The sequence below is a fragment of the Trachurus trachurus genome (genome assembly GCF_905171665.1).
Source record: "Trachurus trachurus genome assembly, chromosome: 24".
NCBI classification, from domain to species: domain Eukaryota; kingdom Metazoa; phylum Chordata; class Actinopteri; order Carangiformes; family Carangidae; genus Trachurus; species Trachurus trachurus.
In genome coordinates this window covers 13,570,932-13,592,328 of record NC_139910.1, presented here as the reverse complement: position 1 = coordinate 13,592,328, position 21,397 = coordinate 13,570,932, and the positions used below count along the sequence as shown (strand labels likewise).

At 41.6% G+C, this 21,397-nt stretch overlaps 2 protein-coding genes across 2 annotated transcripts; one reads left to right on the top strand and one right to left on the bottom strand.

Moving 5' to 3' along the window:
* The first annotated feature begins 691 nt into the window (after nucleotides 1-691).
* Nucleotides 692-13,252, top strand: cd164 (CD164 molecule, sialomucin). Its single transcript, XM_084001096.1, has 6 exons — nucleotides 692-988; nucleotides 1,810-1,878; nucleotides 6,924-6,989; nucleotides 7,415-7,540; nucleotides 8,191-8,256; nucleotides 8,844-13,252. The coding sequence occupies exons 1-6, from the start codon at nucleotides 916-918 to the stop codon at nucleotides 9,017-9,019; spliced, it is 576 nt and encodes a 191-aa protein (XP_083857222.1). The 5' UTR covers nucleotides 692-915; the 3' UTR covers nucleotides 9,020-13,252.
* Nucleotides 13,253-16,718: 3,466 nt separating this feature from the next.
* Nucleotides 16,719-20,952, bottom strand: cep57l1 (centrosomal protein 57, like 1). The gene is made up of 11 exons (XM_084001087.1): nucleotides 20,759-20,952; nucleotides 19,805-19,976; nucleotides 19,510-19,698; nucleotides 19,253-19,374; nucleotides 18,856-18,969; nucleotides 18,692-18,769; nucleotides 18,452-18,541; nucleotides 17,750-17,824; nucleotides 17,398-17,660; nucleotides 17,152-17,296; nucleotides 16,719-16,998 (listed from the first exon to the last, which is right to left on the bottom strand). The coding sequence occupies exons 1-11, from the start codon at nucleotides 20,780-20,782 to the stop codon at nucleotides 16,792-16,794; spliced, it is 1,479 nt and encodes a 492-aa protein (XP_083857213.1). The 5' UTR covers nucleotides 20,783-20,952; the 3' UTR covers nucleotides 16,719-16,791.
* Between the last annotated feature and the right edge of the window lie 445 nt (nucleotides 20,953-21,397).

The following is a 21,397-nucleotide window of genomic DNA, read 5'->3' as shown; positions in this document are numbered from 1 at the left end:
TTGATATTCGATTTTATCCTATATTCATTGATATTGTGTAAGTCTTCTGCTATTGTTTTGATTAAGAGCATTTTTTTTCCTGATATAACTTTGTTTAACAATTGTATTGAAAACTAAAAAAGAACAAACAAAAATAAAAACAGTTGATTTACAATTCACAAAGGCGATATCCTTCTGAATTTTGCCCATTTCTGATCAGAAGTCAAATATAGTTTTAAATCTGCAGCATCTTTGAAAACATGATGACAAAATGTTTTGATTAATATACTTAAAACCTTAGTTTAAGGTACATTTTGAACAAATATAGAATTACTGAGATACATTTAACTATATATTTTTTCTATATTTTGTGAACAGTGGTGAATGAGTATTCACTCATTAGACACAACCAGCATGTGTCCTGGTGTATTTATAGCCCATATAAATATTCAGTGTCCGGTATCACAGTTGTTGTGGGCTACTTTATATCTGTTGTTATTGACCCCCAAGCAGCCGCAACTTCAAAACCAATCAGTTTGGTTAGTGACAAAATGAAAGCACCCCCTCTTTTTTATTTATTTATGTAATTGTATTCCCCCCCCTCCTTTCTCTCTCGCCTTTTGACGTGTCCGGAGCTCACGTCCCCTTCACGTCCCTCTCCCCTCCCAGTAAAAAAGTGCCACATGACCTGTCAAGTAGGAAGTGTCGAGCACCGAGCAGCAGCAGCAGCAGCAGCAGCAGCAGCGACTAGAGACCAGAGACGAGAGACGGAGGGAGGAAGCTGTGAAATCTCGAAAGTGTCTTTCTTTCTTCCCTTCTTTCTCGACGTTTCCGTACAGATACGTTTTGTTTTTTTTCCTCCCTCTCTCCTCGGGTTGAAGAGAGACGAGAAGAGCAGTAAATAACTACGCGGACCAGACCGGACCAGCAGCAGCCATGTACCTGAAGGTGGTGTTTTTCGCCGTGGCCGCGGTGGCTCTCATGGGTGCATCAGCCGCAGCAGACTCAGGTAACTTTGCGACCTCTCTCCGCCGAGCAGAGCTGTGCCGAGCCGGGCTGAGCCGAGTTAGCGGCCGGCTAGCAGCAGCTACACACACGGGGCCCGGGTCCTTAGCTCGGTTATAGAGACACCTCTGGGTAAACACACACACATATTATCTAAACGTGTCCGTTTCAGTAATGTGCCTCCATTTTCACCGACTGTAAAAAGGCCTGGTCTCAGTTTGACACTTGTCAAACACCGACGCCTTTTCATGTTCATAAAAGAATAACAAATATGTCCCCTGGGTTTTTTTTTTTTTTTGGCAACTTGTCAGTTTTATTTCCACGCTGGCCAGTGTGTGGCTTCTCAAGTTATACCAGCTAACATTTTAGCCTGCAAGCCAGAAAGCAAGGCAAACAAACAAGGCAAATAAACAAGCAAAACAAGCTGTCTTGACCTGAAGAAATTAAACTTGAATTGTGCAGCTGTACTGTAATATGTGTGTGTACATTAATGTGTGTACAGAGGAAACAGCAACAAGCCCAGATCCAATTGATCAGGTACCAGAGACCAGATCAGCTCGTTATGTAACAGCCTTACATGACAAACGCCTTTTATTGCGCCTCTGTTGTGCCACATTTGCCCTGCTATGGATGTGCTCTGCTATAAGATTCAACACAGTTTTTATTTTATTTTTTATATATTAGACCACATTTTTTTTCCAGCAACCACATATTATAGGCTAGTAACCCATCCTGGATGTTAACAGTTTCATTTCCCCCCACATGTAGGAAGTCGCATCTATTTACAACAACCATAACTAAAAGTGATTTGTGACTTCTCTGCAGATGGATGTTCCGGCACATCATGTGCTTCATGTACGGCCAACAGTGACTGTGTCTGGCTCAACTGCTCATGTGAGTATCTGTCCCCCCTTTTTTTTCACATAAATGTGGTGGAACCGAGAGGCACAGGTTGGTCTTTGTGTGTCCTTAATTGTCCAGACAGCTGAGGTGATTGGGACGCATGATTCCTGGCTATGGAGGGAGGGAGGGAATAGATGTCATCTTAATTTTACAAAACAAAAAACCTTCAAGGCCCCCAAGCTGTGCCGTAATTCGTCTGGCAAAAGATCATCCGGCTCTGTGGATCCGGACAGGCTGGTTTGGGAGTAAATTACTGTCAGTGTGAGGCGAGGGGCCAAAGTTGGAGTATAGATTCAGTATTATTCCTTATCACAGTAAATTAGTTGTAGATGATTAATAGAGAAGCTAGTTGATAATGTCTTTTTTTGTACATTTAAGTCTCATCTTAGCTGCGATTGTGGTTTTGCTGCCTCCGTCTCTAAATCACCACACTGTGATTTCATTATCTTAATGGAAATATCTGTCTGACTCTGAAGATGTCGAGTGCTCTGAAAATGAGAAATATCCAGAGACTTCTGCGCCGTAGAGGAGATTGTGGGTTGGGGCTGGGGGGGGAAATGTGCTGTGGTGGTGTTTTTCATCTTAATTTGGAGGCAGCTCTGCTGGTTGTGATCAGAAATATGCTGCACCGTTCGGTAAAAATGAGTTGGCCATAACAAAACGGCATGACAGATCGTTTCCTGAGTCAACGGCTCTGCACCCTACCCTACTTGTGTTTTTTAGTAGGTCAGGAGAGGAGCTTGTTGTATTCATGTTGTTACCAGAGTCAGGAGATAAGGTTACAAGTTTTTTACACGTGAAGTCAAAGCAATCTTATCTTAAAATCACAGGGTTTGTCACATAACTGCTCTCAGCATATATGAACAGTCAGCGATAAACCTGTGGATCAGTGGCACACTTCTGCCTCAGTGTTTGGGACCAAAACCTGTAGCTTGTAGCTGGAAATAAAAGACTTCTTTGATGCTAATTATATTTCCCTTCAGGGCCTCACTTCAGTGTTAGCTTGAATTTAATATATGTAGTGAGACACACACACACAGGTCTCTGGTGACTGTGAAGAAGACTGACTGAGGAAGCGAGGGGATGTGTGACAGGAAGCCTGCAATACCATGGCGCTTGGGAACAGAGGGAAGGAGAGGAAAGAGTGTGTGCAGATAAAGGATAGAAGAAGATTAGTTTCATGTGCCTTGTTTTTTCTCATAATTTATGCCTCGGGTGCAGGTCAAGACAAGAGCATACTGTGATCTTGCTCGCTGTATAATTTTCAGATGTCATTACGCGCCTTAAACGGGAGATAATGTAACTTGTGTAATCTTAACCGAGTTACAAGTTGATTAAGTAAATCCAAAATAAGTAAGCCAAGATCCCACCATCAGTAAACTTTTCGCAACACAAGCTCAGGTGATGGGGAAACTTGAATTTCTCTCCATGACAGGTTGTCCAGACATTTGGGTGATGATACCACTCCCTCTTTCTTTCTGCTTTGTCTTCCCGCCTCGTCTCTGAATGATAAAAACCTGTGACGCTACATTACTCAATCATTTATCGAGTGGGTGAACAGGACAGGCAACATGACAATTATTTACATGATCTGTGATCCAAAAGAGATAGGATTGTTCAACTCGGATTTTGTAATTGCGCTAAAAATGATCCGGAGGAGGAAGCGACAACAATCCCCCACCCACAGACGGACCGTAACCGTTTGATAAGTTATGTTTTTTCCCTTGTTTTGATGTGTTAAAGCGAGGTTCACTGAGGTTTGGCAGTGTGTGTCTTTGTTTTTTTTCACACAGGATACAAGCTGTTGACACAGTGCACCAATGCTGACAGCTTACCACACACACTTTTCAAGCAGGCCTACAGCTAAAGTGTTTCACAACCTCAAGAATGGATCACCTATTTGATATAAACTAAACAAAAAAGGTCAGCTCTGGCCAGTTGAGATGGCTGTGCAGAAGCGCAGCGTTCACAACCACACCGCTGCAGCAACCTAACGCCTACCACGCTGTCATTACCAGATTTATCTTTGGTTTAGGGATTTTGTGTAAACAAGCCTTTGGCGTCAGAGGCACATTTCCCGGCAGCCTGGCGTTTAGATGCTCAAAAAACTTCAACAACACGTGTACATGCGAGTTGTGTAGAGCCTCTAAGTACAGGATGTAGTTTTTGACAAAGCTTGTTGAGTCCTCTTAACCCCAGCTGCTGTTTTTCCTGTGGTGAAATGAGCCCTTGAGTTTTTTTTTCACCCACACCTCGAAGCTGTGGATGTACAGTACCTCATGGTGGTTGTGGTGGTGGTGATGATGAAGTCACCACTTTAGAGAGGGGTGAGAACCGGTCCTACCGTTCACAGCTGCCTGCAAGATAACAGACCCCTGACCTAGTGGAAGGTGGAAAAAAAAAACCTCCTCGCACATGCCTCGACGTACGAAGATGTCAGAGTGTCAGATCGCACAAAAGGTGGAAATAAGGCAGCTAACACTTTCAGAAAATACTTGATCTGTTGTTAAATCACAGTTCGAAAGGATGTGAGTCATTCATCTTCCCAGCTATAAAAGGATTCACTAATGTACGAGGCGATTGATTATTTGTGCTCAGTCACTTCCCTTCCTGGACATCTACACCTGCTAAGTCATGCAATGCAGCAGGATGAAGATGGTGAAAGTGTAAACGTGAAAAAACAGAGAGAAACGACAGACAAGGCGGCACTGAAACACCACAACTCCTCTCCCTTAATAATAATAACCACATAATTGAACCAACGGCTGTCCCAACCAAAACTTTCCACCAGGAGCTCCACAAACTAACATTTATGAGTCGACAGACAGTTGGTAGTTGTTTGTATCCGAGGTCAGTTCACAAAGCATCAAAACATGATACAGGGACAATAAAACATATTCCTGTGAGCTGTGGAAAATGTAACACAAGCCCGTGAGTCATGTTGACCCTATTTGAAAGGCAGGCGAAATATGGTTTCACCAATGGCTGCGGCCCTCACTGTTCAAGTTGGTGGTGTATTTGTAATTTATGGGAGGCCATCTGGTTGGAGTCATTAGCTGTGGCTGCTCTGGATAATTGTACGACAAGTACAGAAGGTGTAGGAAGGCGTTTTACAGCACCAGGTGCAGCAGCGCCGGGCGGACTCAGTTCCCTTTACGACGTTCCTGTATTTGAGATAATAATGCCACCGTCTCCCCATTTGCGCATAATATAATCAAATGCGACACAAAGAAGAGGTCAAAGGTTGTTTTTTTACAGCCCCAAATTGAACCATGATCAGAACATTATTGAAATGTTTGTCACTTCTGTTCTGTTTAGTTTAAAGGCTGGTAAAACCACATTCCTGATGGGTGTGAGACAAGCGAAGGCAGAGTGTGGCCAGACTGGATATTTTTACACTGACACTGTTTTCTGATCGACTGGTTCCTAGGTGTGTCAATGTCTAGTAAATACAAGGTTAAATTTGGATACATAAAGGCGTTGCTCAGCTGCTAGTATGTCCTACAATAAGTAAGATTTTAATAGCATAATGGTTGCGATTGTACATAATGCGAATATTAAAGGATATCTAATTAACTGTAAGTAATGACAAGGGAAAAATGTAAAATCCTCAGCTCCGTTCAGCAGAAACCAGCACTTAATTACTTAACAGATGACTGAAATAATCAATTAATTGAATCAAAAAAGGCACCTATTGATTTTCTGTTGATCTATAATTCAAATGATGTCATCCTGTCCTGGATTTCCTCTTACACACACATTCTGGGGGAAAAAACGTGTCAACTCCCTTTGACATATAAGGTATTCAAACCAAATGTGTCGTATGTTTCTTGAATGTGAGTAATGTAAGCATCTGTATTAAAGACTGCGAAGTAGATCTGCTGACAGTCAGGTTTATACAACGTGCGTGTAACTGGGCGTGAAATAATCTATAGTCACAAGGTGCTGACAGTCATGACTCATGGGATCCTCGCTGTGACGCAGGCCGAGTTGCTCTGAACAAAGTGACAAACTCTTGCTCTTGTTGGTTAATGTCTCTTAGAGAATTGAAAGAAGCCAACAATGAAAATCGGCTGAGCCAAAAAAACAGAATCAATACGTGTCTTCTTGCATTCAGGACAGGCAAGACTGCATTACAGGGCAAAGTCCCTTCCTGTCAGGGTTAATTAGTAGTCAGATTATATAATAAAACAGAATCCACCTAGAAGACCAAACTATGACTCAGCTCACTGAACACACACACACACAAAATGTATTTTGTTTAAAGCAGTGCAGTAATGTAAAGTCCAGAGGTTAATGGAGCACAGTTAAGTATTTTATATCGAAGCACTGCTTCTATCGAAGAGTCAGTTCTTTGACAGTCTGACTTGTGTTTTGCACAAAACATTTTATTGGTTTATAAAACACAGTGAGTTGATTAAATTTACTTATAGTGGATAAAGAAGTTAAAATGAAATTTAACTCAACCAGCTTTTTATGGAAGACTAGGGATGTCGCAGGAAAACAGGAGTTGTCAAAGGTTTAATAAATGGATGTTAAATCCATTAATAGGTACTTGAGACTATAAAAATGGATTTACAAAAAGAAGCGTAAAACTGTCAAAAATATATTTATTGATCCATGAATAAAAAGTAGAATTTTAAAATTGAATGTAATATATTAAAGAGTTCCCGCCTCAGTTTCCATTTCCTTTGTCCATCTCCCTTTGCTTGGTTATTCAGCCTTCTTTAGCTGTTCCATTTAACCTTTCTGTGACACTTCTTTATGATTACATACTTTGACAACTCCTATTTGTGATGCTTATTATGATGATATAATAATGAATCAAGGAAATGCTTTATTACTTGACCCCAGGTATCCCCAGATCATCAATAGTTGACACGCATTAGTAATACTACAGTAACATGACTCTGTCAGAGGCCCCTCTCTTGCATGACAAATTCCTTTACGTGTACTCTGCTCTTCATGCTCATGTTGTACATTTAGTTTAGTATTTTGAATACAAAAAAAACTAATGAAACATTTTTCTGTTTCAGCAACTGTGTTGTGTGGCAACGTGACCCAGCTGGGAAATGAGAGCTGCATCAATACTACCTGCTCAGGTAAGTCTTAACAGTAACTATGTATATCAATGTGGGAAATTAACATTTTATGTTTGTTGAGGCTCCAAGCAGACTCCATAATAAATAAAAACACCTTTCTCCATATTTAGGGGAATAAATAATCCTCAGATTCTGCTTGGGTCTAGTCTAGCCACGTTCTAACTAAAGTGTTAAGTGTAATTGGCCACCAGTCCCTCTCTGTACCTTGGGTCTGTCTCTCTCTCTGCTGCCTTCTTCGTTTGTGTCTAAAAGACTTGGCCAGGCATTACTGTACTGTACTCTGCAGTATTTTCACCTGCCCCGGGAGAAATAATGAGGGACTGTTGGTGTAAATGTCTGTACGTACGTAACCTTGTCGTTTGGGTGGTGTCTCTTGCTTTCCCCCCCACCTCACACCCCTGTCTTGGTGTTGGTTCCCTGTCCAGCTGGTGAAAGCACCACACCCGCACCTACAACTGTCCCTACAACTACGGCTGCTTCCCCTACTACAACCCCCACTACCTCTGCGGCCACCACCGCCTCTAACAGCAGCACCCCTCAACCCACCACAGGTAACCACTGCCTTAAAATCCTCTGCTACTCCCTGTCTGTTCTTCAAGTGATCATGTTCGTACCATCTTTTAAAGGTGGTTTTTGATACTTTTGTGCAGTAAGTTTTGCATATATTAGTTGTTTCTGTTAGCAGTTTTTCCCTATTACTGCTGCTGTTGCTGCAGATTCAGAGTGTATAACATGGTGGCTTTTATTGCCATGCTGTTACAGGAAATGCACCACAAATTGTGCTTGGGTACATTTGGCCTCCATCAAATAATTCAAGCAGCAATTTTCAGCATTTTTTTTTGTTTTTTTGACAGCATATCATTTTTAGGTGCACATCTCCCGTTCTGCAAGATGACCAACTTCACTGTACCCTGCTGTTTTTAAGCAGAAGCACTGGTGCCCATGTGCAGCATAAAATCTGATTCTGGTGGCAGCTATTATTGAATATCCATTTGTTTGGCTGCACCATAAATAGATTTACCAGTTCCTCCTCTGTTCAGTGTTCTGCTGTGTGATTAAAACCACAGCTCCTGTTGCATCTGTAATCACGGATGTTGCAAAATTCAATATATGATTAAACCCTTCAAATGAGTCAAACACATTTACTGGTGTAAAAGCCTAATGTGTGTGTGTGTGTGTTCTTGCTGTGACCCTATTACAGGCAACTCATCCACCATTAGCCCCACTCAGCCTAGTAACACCACCAGCCCTTCATCCGCTACTCCAAGTAAGTCGGACATTGTGATGGATAGGGATGTCACGATTATACATTTTCTTGGTACGATTATTGTCAGATAAATAATCACGGTATTACGATTATCACGATTATTATGCATTAATTAATTTCACAACACTATGAATGTGTAAAATCAAATACAGTCAAAATATAATTACATTATTGATAATTTACACAAAATATTTGAAGTATCTATTAATATAGGACCAATTATAACTCCCCCAGGGGAAGTATTTGAAATATTTAAGTCATTAATTGTCATCTATACTTCTTTTGAATTTTATTATTACATATAGCATGCTGACATTTAAATTACTACCAATTCAATGTTATGTTGGGTAAATGGACCAGTATCTGTGCATTTACCTTTACTTTGGCGCACATCTGCCGATTCTGACATAACCTTTTTTTGGAAAGTGATGATATTTAGGAATCTTTACGATAGATTAATTGTGGCGTTTAATACCGAGATTAATTGTGAAAAGTAATCGTGACATCCCTGGTGATAGGACAAATCAGCGCTGTTATGGCATCAACAGAGTTAATTTTAACGCTTCCTTTGCTCTGTTTCGTCATAGCTGGAACCGGCACGAGCACCACACCGATCGCCCCCACCGCCGCCCCTCACAAGAACTCCACCTTTGACGCTGCCAGCTTCATCGGTGGCATAGTGCTGGTCCTGGGCCTGCAGGCCGTCATCTTCTTCCTCTACAAATTCTGCAAGTCCAAGGACCGCAACTACCACACCCTTTGAAGCAGCATCTCTGTTGGACCCGCATCACTCGACCCGTCCCCACTGACTAGAACCTTCCAGAGCAGACTTCCCCGCTCGGCACGCACCCATCACGACAAACTCAAACAGTGTTTTCAAGCAGGTTTTTACTTTTCTTTCTTTTCCTTTTTTAAAAATCTTTGATGTTTGTGCCACTTGTGGTTTACGGCCGGTATTAGTGCTGCAGTTGTAGTCTGTATTAAGGCGCCCACGCATGCCTCTGTGTGTATGATAAATGCACATTGTACCAACTTGTACAATTAAGCAGATCTCTAGTGATATGTCGTTTAAGCCTTGAGCATATGGATTGCGTCATCCGATAGCTGCTCCCACCTCCATCACGCTATTACTCATCTCGCCAAAACCATTTTCTAGGGAATTGAGGGGGCTGGTGTTATTTACAGCCCCCCCTTCCCTCCTCACCACACCAGAGTCGAAGAATTAGTCATGTATAGAGAGTAGCTTTCCTGGAGCTCAGGAGAAGTACAGCTGCAAAGTGTTTGCATTTACAGCTTTTTGTCTTTTTCTTTTTTTTTTTAAATCTCGATTTGGAAACACTGTTTGAGTTAACAGCTATTCATAAAAGTGACGACTGTGATGATTCAGTGTTGCTTTTAGCCTGCAGAGCCGTAGGCACGTTCCCACCCACCCATCCCACCCCTCCATGCAGCTGTATCGTGTATATGTGCTCTTAGATGACGTAAAAGAGGTGGGGTTACTTGTGAGGGGAATAAAAGCAACATCCAATCATCTAATGTCAGACTAAAAAAAACAAACAAACACAAAACAAACAGCAGTAATGCGGGTAAACGGTCTTATTTTGATGGGCGCCTCCCTCTGTGTGAAGGAGTGCTGTGCGGTTTCTGCTGTTGAATTCCCCCGGGGGTAAACCTATAATCCAATAACAAGTTGTTAAAAAAATAAAAAATAAAAAAAATCGTCAAACACCGACTGCTAGTTGAGCAGCTCAATGCAATAAATCATGTATTAAGTTCATTTCCCAACCATTAATCTCCAAACTGCTATTTCTGATCTTTACTGACGTCAAATCTCACCCACACCGATCGCTAATGTGGAGCTGTCCCTTCCTGTCTGCGAAGTCGTCAAAAAAAAAAAAAGGGTGAAAATGAACGATTGTAGAATATTTCAGAAATATGAATAATTCATTTGTTTAAATAATTTATAAAAATAGAGAATAGGGGGGAAGACAAAGAAGATGGCGTGCACCTTTTCGTGATGTGGACAGTGATAGCAGTGAAGTGCCTTTAATGTCCAGTATGACTTAAAGAGAGAGAGAAGTGGATGAGGATGAGTCTTTTTCTTTCCTGGTTGAGGCCCCACGGGTGTTTTGTCGTTAGTTTGTGTTTGCCAGACAGAAACCGTATCGCGGCGCTGATATTGGTGGACGGTGAGACCTGTAGTATTCCAGCTGGACTGTAGAGCCTTTTATTATTGAGAAATAACGGTAGGTAGGTAGTTGTCGTCACTTGAGGGCCTTGATCAGTCGGGAGTGAAGTTTTTTTTCCTTGTGAGTAGAAGAGGACTATATTCGGAGCGTGGCACCTATGGTCTTCTCACTGGTGACCTTGTAGAAATAGATAATTGAAAGGTCCTCTCCTTCTTGTAGCTTCCAATAGTGGCTCTAAACGTCCTCCCATCTCATTATTTCCGTGTTTCTGAAGTTCAAAAGTTTTGTTTTAACATTAATATGAACAATGAGCTGGCAGGAAATTTAAGGTCGCTGTTGGGTGCTATAAATCTGGGAGGGTGCCTTTCTTTCTTTTTTTTTTTTAAGAAATGGCAATTATATTGGGCTTAATTTAAAAGATAAAACTTGAGTACTGGAGAGTGCATTGAGGTTTAAAATGATGATTGTTTTGAGTGCTGTTTTGGTCAAATGAGCATTGCACCTCTAATTTTTTGCCGTGTAAGTGAGGAGGAGATTGCAGAAATGCAACAACTTAAGTGGCCATGCTAGAGTTCATTGTCAAGTTCTCTAATTAGCTTGCTGCTAACTGTGTGATTCGTTTTTATTTCATTTTGTCACTCCTGTACATAGCCACATCCTGTTTTGTTGTTGATCTTTTAGGTTTCAACTTGAGAAAAGGCTCAATGAAGGAGTGTTTATCAGATCATTTTGCTTGTAGCAGCTTCTCAGTGTCAAGAATGTTTTGTTTAGATGCCTTTTTTTGTCATAATTGCATGCTGGATGCTTGGAGTTGTGATTTTTTCCTCCCATTGCATATACTCTTAAGGGTTTAGACACTTAAAAACCACTTGATAAGTTGTGATTAGCCCATATGCTAGTTGAAAGAATGCCTTGAAACAGTGTGCATTAAGCCAAAGTCCTCAGTTTTGGCATGGAAATTGAGCATTGCACTGACAAGCTTTGTTTTGTAACTTTTGTCTTTGTAAATGTTTTCATGGTTCAGCCAAAAGAAAAAAAAAAAAATTATAGAAACAAATCTGATGCTTGTATAAACACTCAGTCTTGAATATTAACTAGAAAATGGATGATTAATCACTTTGTTTTGTATGACCACCAATGGTTAGAAACTCATGAGTGCTGCAGATGTTTGCTTGTTTCTTTTTTCTTCTTCTTCTTTCTGTTCCTGTCTTTTATTTTTGGCTTGTGCAATTTAGGATGACATGTTTTCTGCTGCTCACCATCAACACGCCTTTTAAAACCTACAGTCACCTGGTGGCATTAGGCTACAGCCCAAAGACCCAAGTATGGCGAGTAGGCTCCAGAGTTTTGCCTTAGCTGCACCCATTCGTTCATTCTCTGCATGAGGAGTCCCTTCTTCACCCAAAATTTAGAGACGTGTTTGAGATGAGTTGAGTCGCGCACAGCTGTTGAGTCGGTACGCTGCTGTGTCATCACTAAATCCAGTCAGAGCGCTCTCTGCGTTTTCCACGTGGAGGCTGCATTCCTTAACAACAGCAGCAGCATCACATGTTGACATCGCGATGTGTCTAAAACACGTCTGGTATCCGCCGATTGCCAATAGACGTCCATTGTGTTGCTCTCTCTGCAGCTTCTCCAACAAGTTACTCAGTCCCTGCACCTCTTTTAAGGAAAAGTGCCTTATTCAGTTAATATCCATATATAGTTGTAGTTTGTAAGATGATATGCCACACCTATTAAATATCAACGGGACTCAGCACTTTCAGACCCCTGTGAAGTGTTTTTTTTTTTTCTTTCTGTGTTTTCTGTATTCGGCTTAAATGTCTGTTTTGTCACGCTCAGCCTTAACTTCTCGATCAAATCTACAGAGCGCTGGCTGGTGACGAGCTGCCGGGGCGGTTATCAGGCTGTTTTTTGTGAAAGTGAAAATGTATCAAATGAAAAAAGAGTTAAAGATTTGTTATTTCAGCTTTTTTTTTTGACCTGTCACAACATAAATTAAAGGTCTTGTAATGCCAGTAAAACAACTGACTACACATGGCCTGGTTGTGGCTCGGACAACTCGTCACCAGCTCTATTCTGATAAAATAACTCATCGGTTAAAAAAAACGTTGTAACCACAGCTACAGACCTCAAGGGTTCTTTACTGCAACATTTCCTTCATAATGCAAACATTCACACAATAACTTGAACTCCAGTTTGGTTGGCAATTTTCAATTGTTGCATTCAATGACTTTTTTTTTCTTCCTGCAGGATTTTTTTTTTTTTTTAATATCAAAATCCAAACTTTGCTTGGTCATGGAGAGCTCTCCTATCAGTTTTCAGCCTTGCAGTGTTGAGTTTGAAAAGCGATGAGTAAAGAACTTTTTGATTCCCTCCTTTTTGCCTTGTGGCTTTATTGCAGTGCTAGAGCCATACTTTTACCAGTTGTGTTACAGTCTTGTAGGTACGAGTTTTTGGCTTTGCTGTCACCCCATATTCACACACACACACACACACACACACACACACACACACACACACACACACACACACACACACACACACACACACACACACACACACACACACACACACACAAACAACGACACACACATACTCATACATACACAGCCATATGTATACACTCACAGGTGCCACAATGCCTCCTGAAATGTTTTGTGCTTATTTGTTGCCCCCCTTTTCTTTTCTTTTTTCCAAAACTCCTTTTATTTTGTTTTGTTTTTTATTATTGTTTGCCTTGTTTTCTAGTGTTGCCTTTAGTTTCACAATGTTAAACCAATAAAGTTTGAATATTGTTAAACATTTCTCCGTATTTCCCTTTTTTTTTTCATTTGTCAGCAGCGTCAAACTTTTCTTGGAGCTGGTCACATTTACATGACAAATCACAAGTGGGACAATTTGAGACGTGGCCCGGTCTCAGTGTGAGGCTCAGTTACCATGGTTACAATTGTAAAGGCCAGTTGCCCTGACGACAGAAGGTATCGAGTTCAGGCTTTGCTTTGTCTTGCCCTGTGTCTGTTTACCTAATGCTAGGTCAACAAGTTGTCCTGTTTAAAGACATAAATTGACAATCAAATCAGTATTCACGGCAGTTTATCTCAGAGTAATTAGACATTTATGATCTTGAAGTAGCAATGAATATATTTTCCTGTGTCTTTTGATACTTTTAATCAATTAATAAGCTAAGCTAAGTCCTGAAATGTAAAGTTGGAGGTACTATATTAAATAAACTCGTGCATTGATGTGTCAGCAACATTTTACTGTTGTATTATTTGGGGCTTTTTGGCCTTTAATTGAAAGCACAGTCAAGAGAGAGAGACAGGAAATGGGGAGGCAGAGAGAGGGGGGGGGTGACATGCAGGAAAGGGCCGCTCTATGCAGGATTCGAACCAGTGCTGCCTGCAGTGAGGGCTGTAGCCTCAACACATGGGGCGGCTGCTCTATCAACTGAGCTAAACACCGCCCTTTTACTGTTGTATTTTTGTTAAAGCTATTTTTATATAGAGCTACAATAACAAATTCAACAATAATGGCATAAAAGTTTTTGTGTGTGTCCATAACAAAAAACAACATAACGTTTTGTCTAATTTGATGATAAAATGACATGACAACTACATATGTGTATAGGTGTGTGTGTGTATTTTGAACATTATCTGTTACCCAAATTGTACTTTTGTGTCAGCCTAATGGTCTCGAGTCTGAGCGTGTTGTTCAATATGTTTGGAGTCTCCTGCCCTATAGTTTACAGACATTATCAGATTCCTATTGACATTACTTAGTGATTTTTTTTTTGTATACGCAGGATTCACACAGCCCCATGACCTGCCTGAACCTCTAGTATAATGTGGTGTTGAGGACATTTTAAGGATGATTACAGTGTGTGCCTGTTTTGAAGGCTTTTTTTTTTTTTGATTGCACCTCTTACAAAAATCGAGACGATATTTACTCTTTCTCTATAACAAGTTTTTGGAAAAGGAACCAGGTACAAAGTTTATTGCAGCCATGTGCAAACAAACATCAATGACACTGACATCATTTGCTGATAATGTACCATGACTAGACCAACTTGGTCACAACGATGATGACGCCCAGCAGAGCAAAAGACACCACCCCTTTCCCTTTTGTTTTTCCACACTCTTGAGTCTTTCACTGTGTTGTGCTGCTGCTCCTGACGGGACAAATGGTCAGTTTCCAGGGTCACAGCGAGGTTCTGCTTATGTAGCAAAAACAAATAGCTCTAAAGGAAACGCTCGCGAGCACGTGTGCATCTGCGTGCACACACTCAAGAATCACAGTCTGCACAGTCGACTACATTCTTGAGTGAGGTCTGTGTGTGTGTGTACGTACAGTGTGTGTGTGTGTGTGTTTGTGCGGAGCAGATTGTTATTCTTGCAGTGGCCCAGAGTCCCCAGCTGGCACCGTTTCCCTGAACCAAGAGGAGTTTGAGGAGATGATGTTTTCTGGATAGCCACCGCACTGCAGTTTCTCTCTCATGTGTCCATTAAAAACAATGCAACTGCTCACTTATCTTACACTGCTAATGGACCGTGATGGAAAAACCTTTAACTTTTCACTGACCAATAAAATTGTGTTGGCACACTGTGGTTGCTATTTCTTATCCTCATCCTACTTACTACACTGTAAATACATCTTAAGCTTCACTAGAGGATGGGTCAGCAGCTGTTTGGAGAAGCGATCCTCTCTCACACCCACAGCAAAACGCCTGACACTCACTCAAACTGACCCAATCTTCCTCTTCCCCCTCCTTACGTACAACTGCTCCCTGAACACACCACTGTTATTCCCCCAGCTGACACAAAGAAGGGAAAGCAGTCACAAGGTATCAGCGTTGGACGGACAGGAGGGGCTGGGAGCAGTTTGGTATACTATGTGGGCATGGAAGGGTCTTAACTTGCCTCAGCTAACCTGATTGGTGTGTCCAGTCTTGCTCTGTAATCTAATATGGGGAGCACAGAGAAACAATGCATTAGGTTTAGTGTCTCTCTCTCTCCCTCTCTCTCGTACACCAGCTCAGTCCCTTTAACCATCCAGTGAACTCTGAGTGATGCCAAGAATACCAGAACCAAGCAATGTTCGCTAGATAATGAACTGAAAAGGCTGAATGGAGAGAAAAACAATAACAACCAGCTGTTCCCTTCTCCCATGACCCAGAGACTTTGACAGGGCAGTATGTGATATCCACTGTTTTAATTTTAGCTTTTTTACATCAACAATTTGTGACTAAACAGCTCTTTGCAGAGTTTTTTTCCTGTATGGGCAGTGACTGGGATCAGATTTGAGGTCAAAGAGAGAGGCTCGTTGTGTGTCAAAAAATGTGACCTGATGATACAAGAAAAAAATGTTGACCGTGGCCTGATAGTGAGTAGATAATGCAGGAATGTTATGAGGCAGCTTCACATGTGCTTATTCATCCCATAAAAAAGGTGGGTGACTCAAATAAACAGGGAGTAAATGTATAAAAAAAAAAGTTCCAGTCATGCCAGAAATGTGTCATCTGACTAGGTCATAATTAAGACTGATAAGAGCCATCGTAGTTGAATTTAGGAGAATAGATACGTCGTTTGGGTCTGTGTGAAACTCTGCGGCCGATCGCAGTTCCTCCCACTTTTGGCCAGCGATGATGAAAACCACATCCCCTTTGTCCTGTGGTTAGAGCTACATTTACTCAGCTGTCCGTCCAGCTGCTGCTGTAGGGTTCACGGAGCGCCTCTTCTATGTCGGCAGCTCAAGACGGATGGAGGTTGATGTTCGGAGCAGTATTATAAAGTTATTACTAGTTTAATTATTAGCATCCTTGCAGCTGTATGTGCACCAGGGGTAAAAAAAAAAGAAAAAAAAAGCCTTCACTGTTTGTAAAATAGACACAGGCTGAGCACTGCCACCTAGTGGTTTTCAGTATGAAATCCAAACAACAGTGCTGATGAGTTAGTCAACAAAACAAACATGTCAACAAAAGTAAATGTATTTTATGAAGAAAGAATAATCTTTATTAAAAATTTAAAACTATTTAAAAAAGAAATTGCACTTCATGGAACACGCTAAACTCACATTATTATCTAGGCTGGTTTAAGAGGAAGCTCACAATACTCTTAACTTATGAAGGACTGTGAGATTCGATTTCATGATTTCAAGAGGTTTTATGATCAAACACATCAAGTCCTGTGTGGAAGACTTTATTCCCTCTTTTTATTTGTTTCTAAAAACGGCCCAAAGGCTGTTTAAAGAGAGGGGAAGACAAACTGAGGGGAGCCGAGGGGGAGTCCTGTTGCTCATCCAGCTGTCAGATCAAAAGCCTGCACACAGGACAGTCCTGCAGGGAACCTCATGTTTCCCAGAAGAGGTCGTCCTGTTTGAGGCTGTTCCGGAGCTTCTGGGTCTCTTTGAGAAGATGCAGGTTGTTGTGAGTAGCTCCGCCCTTCTTTCCCTTCTGTTTGGCCTTAACAAGAGAGGGGACAGGTGGCTTGGTCCCACTCGGCCTCTTGGCTGCGTGTTCGTCGGCACATAGCTGGCTCTGGGTCAGTTTATGCACCTGCACAGGAGACGAAGACAGAGCAGATCAGACACATCTATTACAGTTACAAATATAAAATCAGCTGATGCTACAGAGAGACATAGCACAATATACTTTTCCCTTATGACACAAGGAGTTGTACCACTGACTGATTGGCTGTTGTTCACTTACCGTCTGCTGGTGTTTGCGGAGCTTTGTGATCTGAACTCCTTTCTCCTCCATCCTGGCCACCAGCCTCTCCAGGTCTCTCTGCAGCTCCTGTTTCTGCCTCTGATGTGTGGTGTCATCGATCTGCTGCACCAACTCCTGATGCTCGCTGACAAAAACAACAAAGCAAAACAGAGACACAGATTATTAAATGAGTAAAGAAAAACTTGACAATAATCGATTAAAAAAAAAAAAAAAAAGCTTACTCACAAACTCATCTGTCCAAATTCGTCCTGCAGAGCCAGGAGCAGGTCTGACAGAGAGCTCAGTGACTGGTCTACTTTCTTGGACGGGCAGTCAGGCCTCTTGAAAGTCGGGGACGATAGAGAAAAGTCCTTCTGGAGGCTTTTCTTGGCTCCACAGCCGGGCCTGTGCAGGGCGCTCACTCGTTCACACAGCTGGGGCTGATGGTGCTTCATCATGTGAAGGATACTCTGCACGTTGGCATGGACCGAGTGGCTGGGGCTGATCGACTGCGGTAGGTAGGAAGCGATCAAAATCAATTAAAAAGGAGAAACAGTTAACAGCACATGGTTTGAAAATGAATGCTGAACCTGCGTACCGTTCCTGCAACAAAGGGCATTTTCATGCGTCTTGGGCTGCCTGTTGATTCCAGCTCATTCTTTTTAGATGTTTTCTGAGGGGAGAAGAAAGCCGTTACCCTGATGACTATCTTAAAAACAAATATTTATCCATTTAAAGCAGAAGTAAGTGGTCCGGTCGTTTTCGCTAATGCTGCGTTCCAGGCAGGCTTTTGAAATCGTAAATTACAGCTTCAAGTCACAACTTACGACTTTGTAGCGTTCCAGGCAACCCACTCGTGTTTTTCCGACCTGTTTTACCGGTGAAAGTCACTATAACGGCCACTCGTAACTTCCGACCCGTGAACTCGTACCAGATCGAACTGGTACGACTTCACAGGTCGGAAAAACACGAGTTACGAGTTTCCTTGAACGCACCATAACAGTCCTCGTCCCTACGTCACCACATTCACGGCGTCCCTTGGCTGCACACACAGCCCTGCATGCCGTTCTCTCTCCTCATTGGATAAAAACTGTAGGATACGATAAATGTTTTCTCCTCGGCTCAGAGCAGAGCAGAGTGACTGACAGACCCGTGTTTCAGACCAAACACTCTATGTAAGTGATTGCTGTCGGAAGATATAACTATTTAAGACTTATATTAACACAAATATATCACTTACTTCTGCTTTAACTAAATACAAAGAAGAAGTTAAATCAACTTCGTTAGTAAAAAAAAACACCTTGTTGGTCTTTTTTGTTTTCCTCTTTGGCTTTATCTCTTCAGTATTTAGCAGAGACAAGTGAAGGTTTGTTTCCAGCTCCCTCTGCAGCTGTAGACATAGACAGACAAAATCAGGAAAAGCTAATTTATTTTTCTCAGAATCTTTGTTTGACATTTTAATAAATGTTGACAGTTTTACATAACTAAATGTGGTTGAGTAGAGTATATAAGCACAGATTCTTGAGTAACTGTGACTGACCTCATTTGCTTTCTCTTGCACAAGTTTGCGCTCATGTTCTTCTTTCAGTAGTTTTTGCTCCAGAATGGCAAGCTTCATCTGCACCAACATAATAACATTATTCAGTCTGTGATGATTAATGTTAAGACTCATCAATGTGGGGAGGGGAGGATGCTGTGAATTACCTCTGCAGCAGTTTGGGTTCTACTCAACTTGAGACACTCTGATTCAAGTTTCTCCAGCTTCTCCCGCTGAGTTATAGAGTTTGAGCTGCTCGGCCGCTCGTTCTTCAGCGCAGCCTGGTGGGGGAGGTGAACAGAGATTGTATGACAGTTTAGTAACATCTATTTATACCACTAACACTACATCCAGAAATGCTTAGTTGGAAGCAATGGATGAAAGGGATTGCCATATAAAATCACATGTAATCCTATTGTGTTGTTTCGTTTAAGAGATTTAATTTAAACCTACTCTCCAGACTACGAATTCTCTACATAATATAATACTTATAGTTGTAAACCACTTAGATTTGTTATTTAATTTAGTTTGTTTCATTTAAAAAAAAAAAGCTTTTTGAACTACCTGATTTTCCATGAATACATTTCTCTCCTTCTTTGCATTGTCAACCATCTTCCTCATGTAATCCAGCTGCTTCTCAAGCACTTTACATCGAGCTTCTGCAGACTGCAGCTTGGAGTCCAGCTCTGGTATCATAAACACAGACAGTCACACAACTATTAAAAACATTCAGCAATATAGTCTAAAACAGTCTCTAAAAGCATAATTCAAGATCCCTGTCAAGTGCAGTAGCATTTTCCTGTGCACCTTCAATCATTTACCTTCCCTGCCTGTGTTACTGGCCTCGGGCAGCCTGGTCGCTGGTTGACTGGGCATCGTGTGAGACACTGTGACCTGCGGATGTGTCTGAACATCATGGGAGAACTGCTGGAAGCTCCTCTCTGCTTGCTTTCTTTCGAGCTCCAATCGTCTGATTTTCTCCTGGAGGGTCTTGAGTGCATCAACAACAGCTGGAGAGGATTTGACAAGAACACAGAAGCATATAATGTAAGCATGGTCCAGAGGGTAGCCATAACAAAAATACAGCACATGAGCATGATATAATGGCTGCCCTACCTTTGCTGCCAATGTTAGGTTTGGTCTGAGACTCCTGGAGGTTAGTGGTCTTCGGGTCGGTGCTGGTGGATGCTGGCGCTGAGAAATCAAGCTGTCTTGGTAATGGTGCTATCCTGTCTGGAGGCTGGTAATAGCTCCCAATGTAACTGTTTTTGGAGGGTGAGTCTAAAATCTACAGACAGGAGGAGGAGGAGGAGGAGGAGGGAGAGGAAGAGGTCACTTAGGAAACTTTCTAAGGGTTGCAATAAAAATGTTTGACATTAAAAGAATATAAATACACTTAAAGGAGTGTGTGAGTTCGTTTGTTTGACTTTGGTTTGGTTGGTTTGTCTAATTCCCAAAGACATTGGATTAAAAATAATATTGAATGAAACATTTGTGGAGAAGTTCAGCATGTTTTTAGGACAAATTACGTACACAAATAGCTGTTTAACAAAGTTTCTGCTGGTAAATTCTCCAATGATCAGCTAACGTTAACTGATTACTCAATTCATGCATTTCACTGTACTTACAGCGCACCAGGCTGTTTATATAGGCTAATTTTTGACAAATAGTCGCACATGACAATTAAGAAAATTAAAAATACAGACAAAGAATGGGAGGAAGTATATTGTACAGTACTTAACCATAAGTTACCATTGCCATTAAAAATACATTTCATATAAATATAGGCACACCATAAAGCACATATTATGAGACATTTACTTAACAAAGTATGAAGCTGTTTAACAAGCAATATTATCACCGTTAAGCTCCTAAAAAGCTGCAGGAATCACAACCATACGGCCAAAGTTTCGCAAATAACAAGTAATTGGTTATTAATAACGAATGGCGTTATTAAACCTGACTGAAACAGCCGAGTAGCAGCAAACAGCCACTTGAACAAAAGTAAACAAAGCAGAAGCTAACGGGTTAGCCACCGCGGCGGCTAACGGCTGAAGAGCAACGCGTTACCTGGTCGTGATACCACGTCTCCATTTTGTTGCTAAGACGGTCACATCCGATTGAAAACTACACACATGTGTGTGTTTAATGTTCCCGGACGGTCTGTGTGTAAGCTGATAACTAATGTAGCTAGCTGGCTTCTCCGAGCGACCCAGTTTCGCCCCAGTTTTCTGTTGCGTCTGTTGTGTCAACGCCAGGCAGCAGGTCAGTCCGCACTTTTTAAATTTCCCTCCTCTCCGCCGCCTCCTCACTGTGGTTCCGCCTGCGCTGTTTCCTCCTGCAGCGGCCAGAGCCTCCATGGGGGCGGGGCCCTAAGCAAAGTTTTATTTTGGGGCCATCTTTTACTGCCAATAATACTGATTATTATTATTTATTTATTCATTTATTTGCACGTATAAAAAAGAAAAAACAGTAGGAGTAGAAAGGAATACAGTTGAGGTCAGAAACCCAAAGAGGGCTTATGGAGTGACCCAACCCTGGCTGGCATTACCAGTTACCCTACTTCTGTAGATAAAACAATTAAAAATGAACAATGATAACATATACAAAAGGGTAAAAAGAGAAAGAAGTGAAAACAACAACAACAAAGAAACAGAGAGAGAGGCAAACGAGCACAAAAATGTCAGGTGAAAACATAGTCCCACAGTT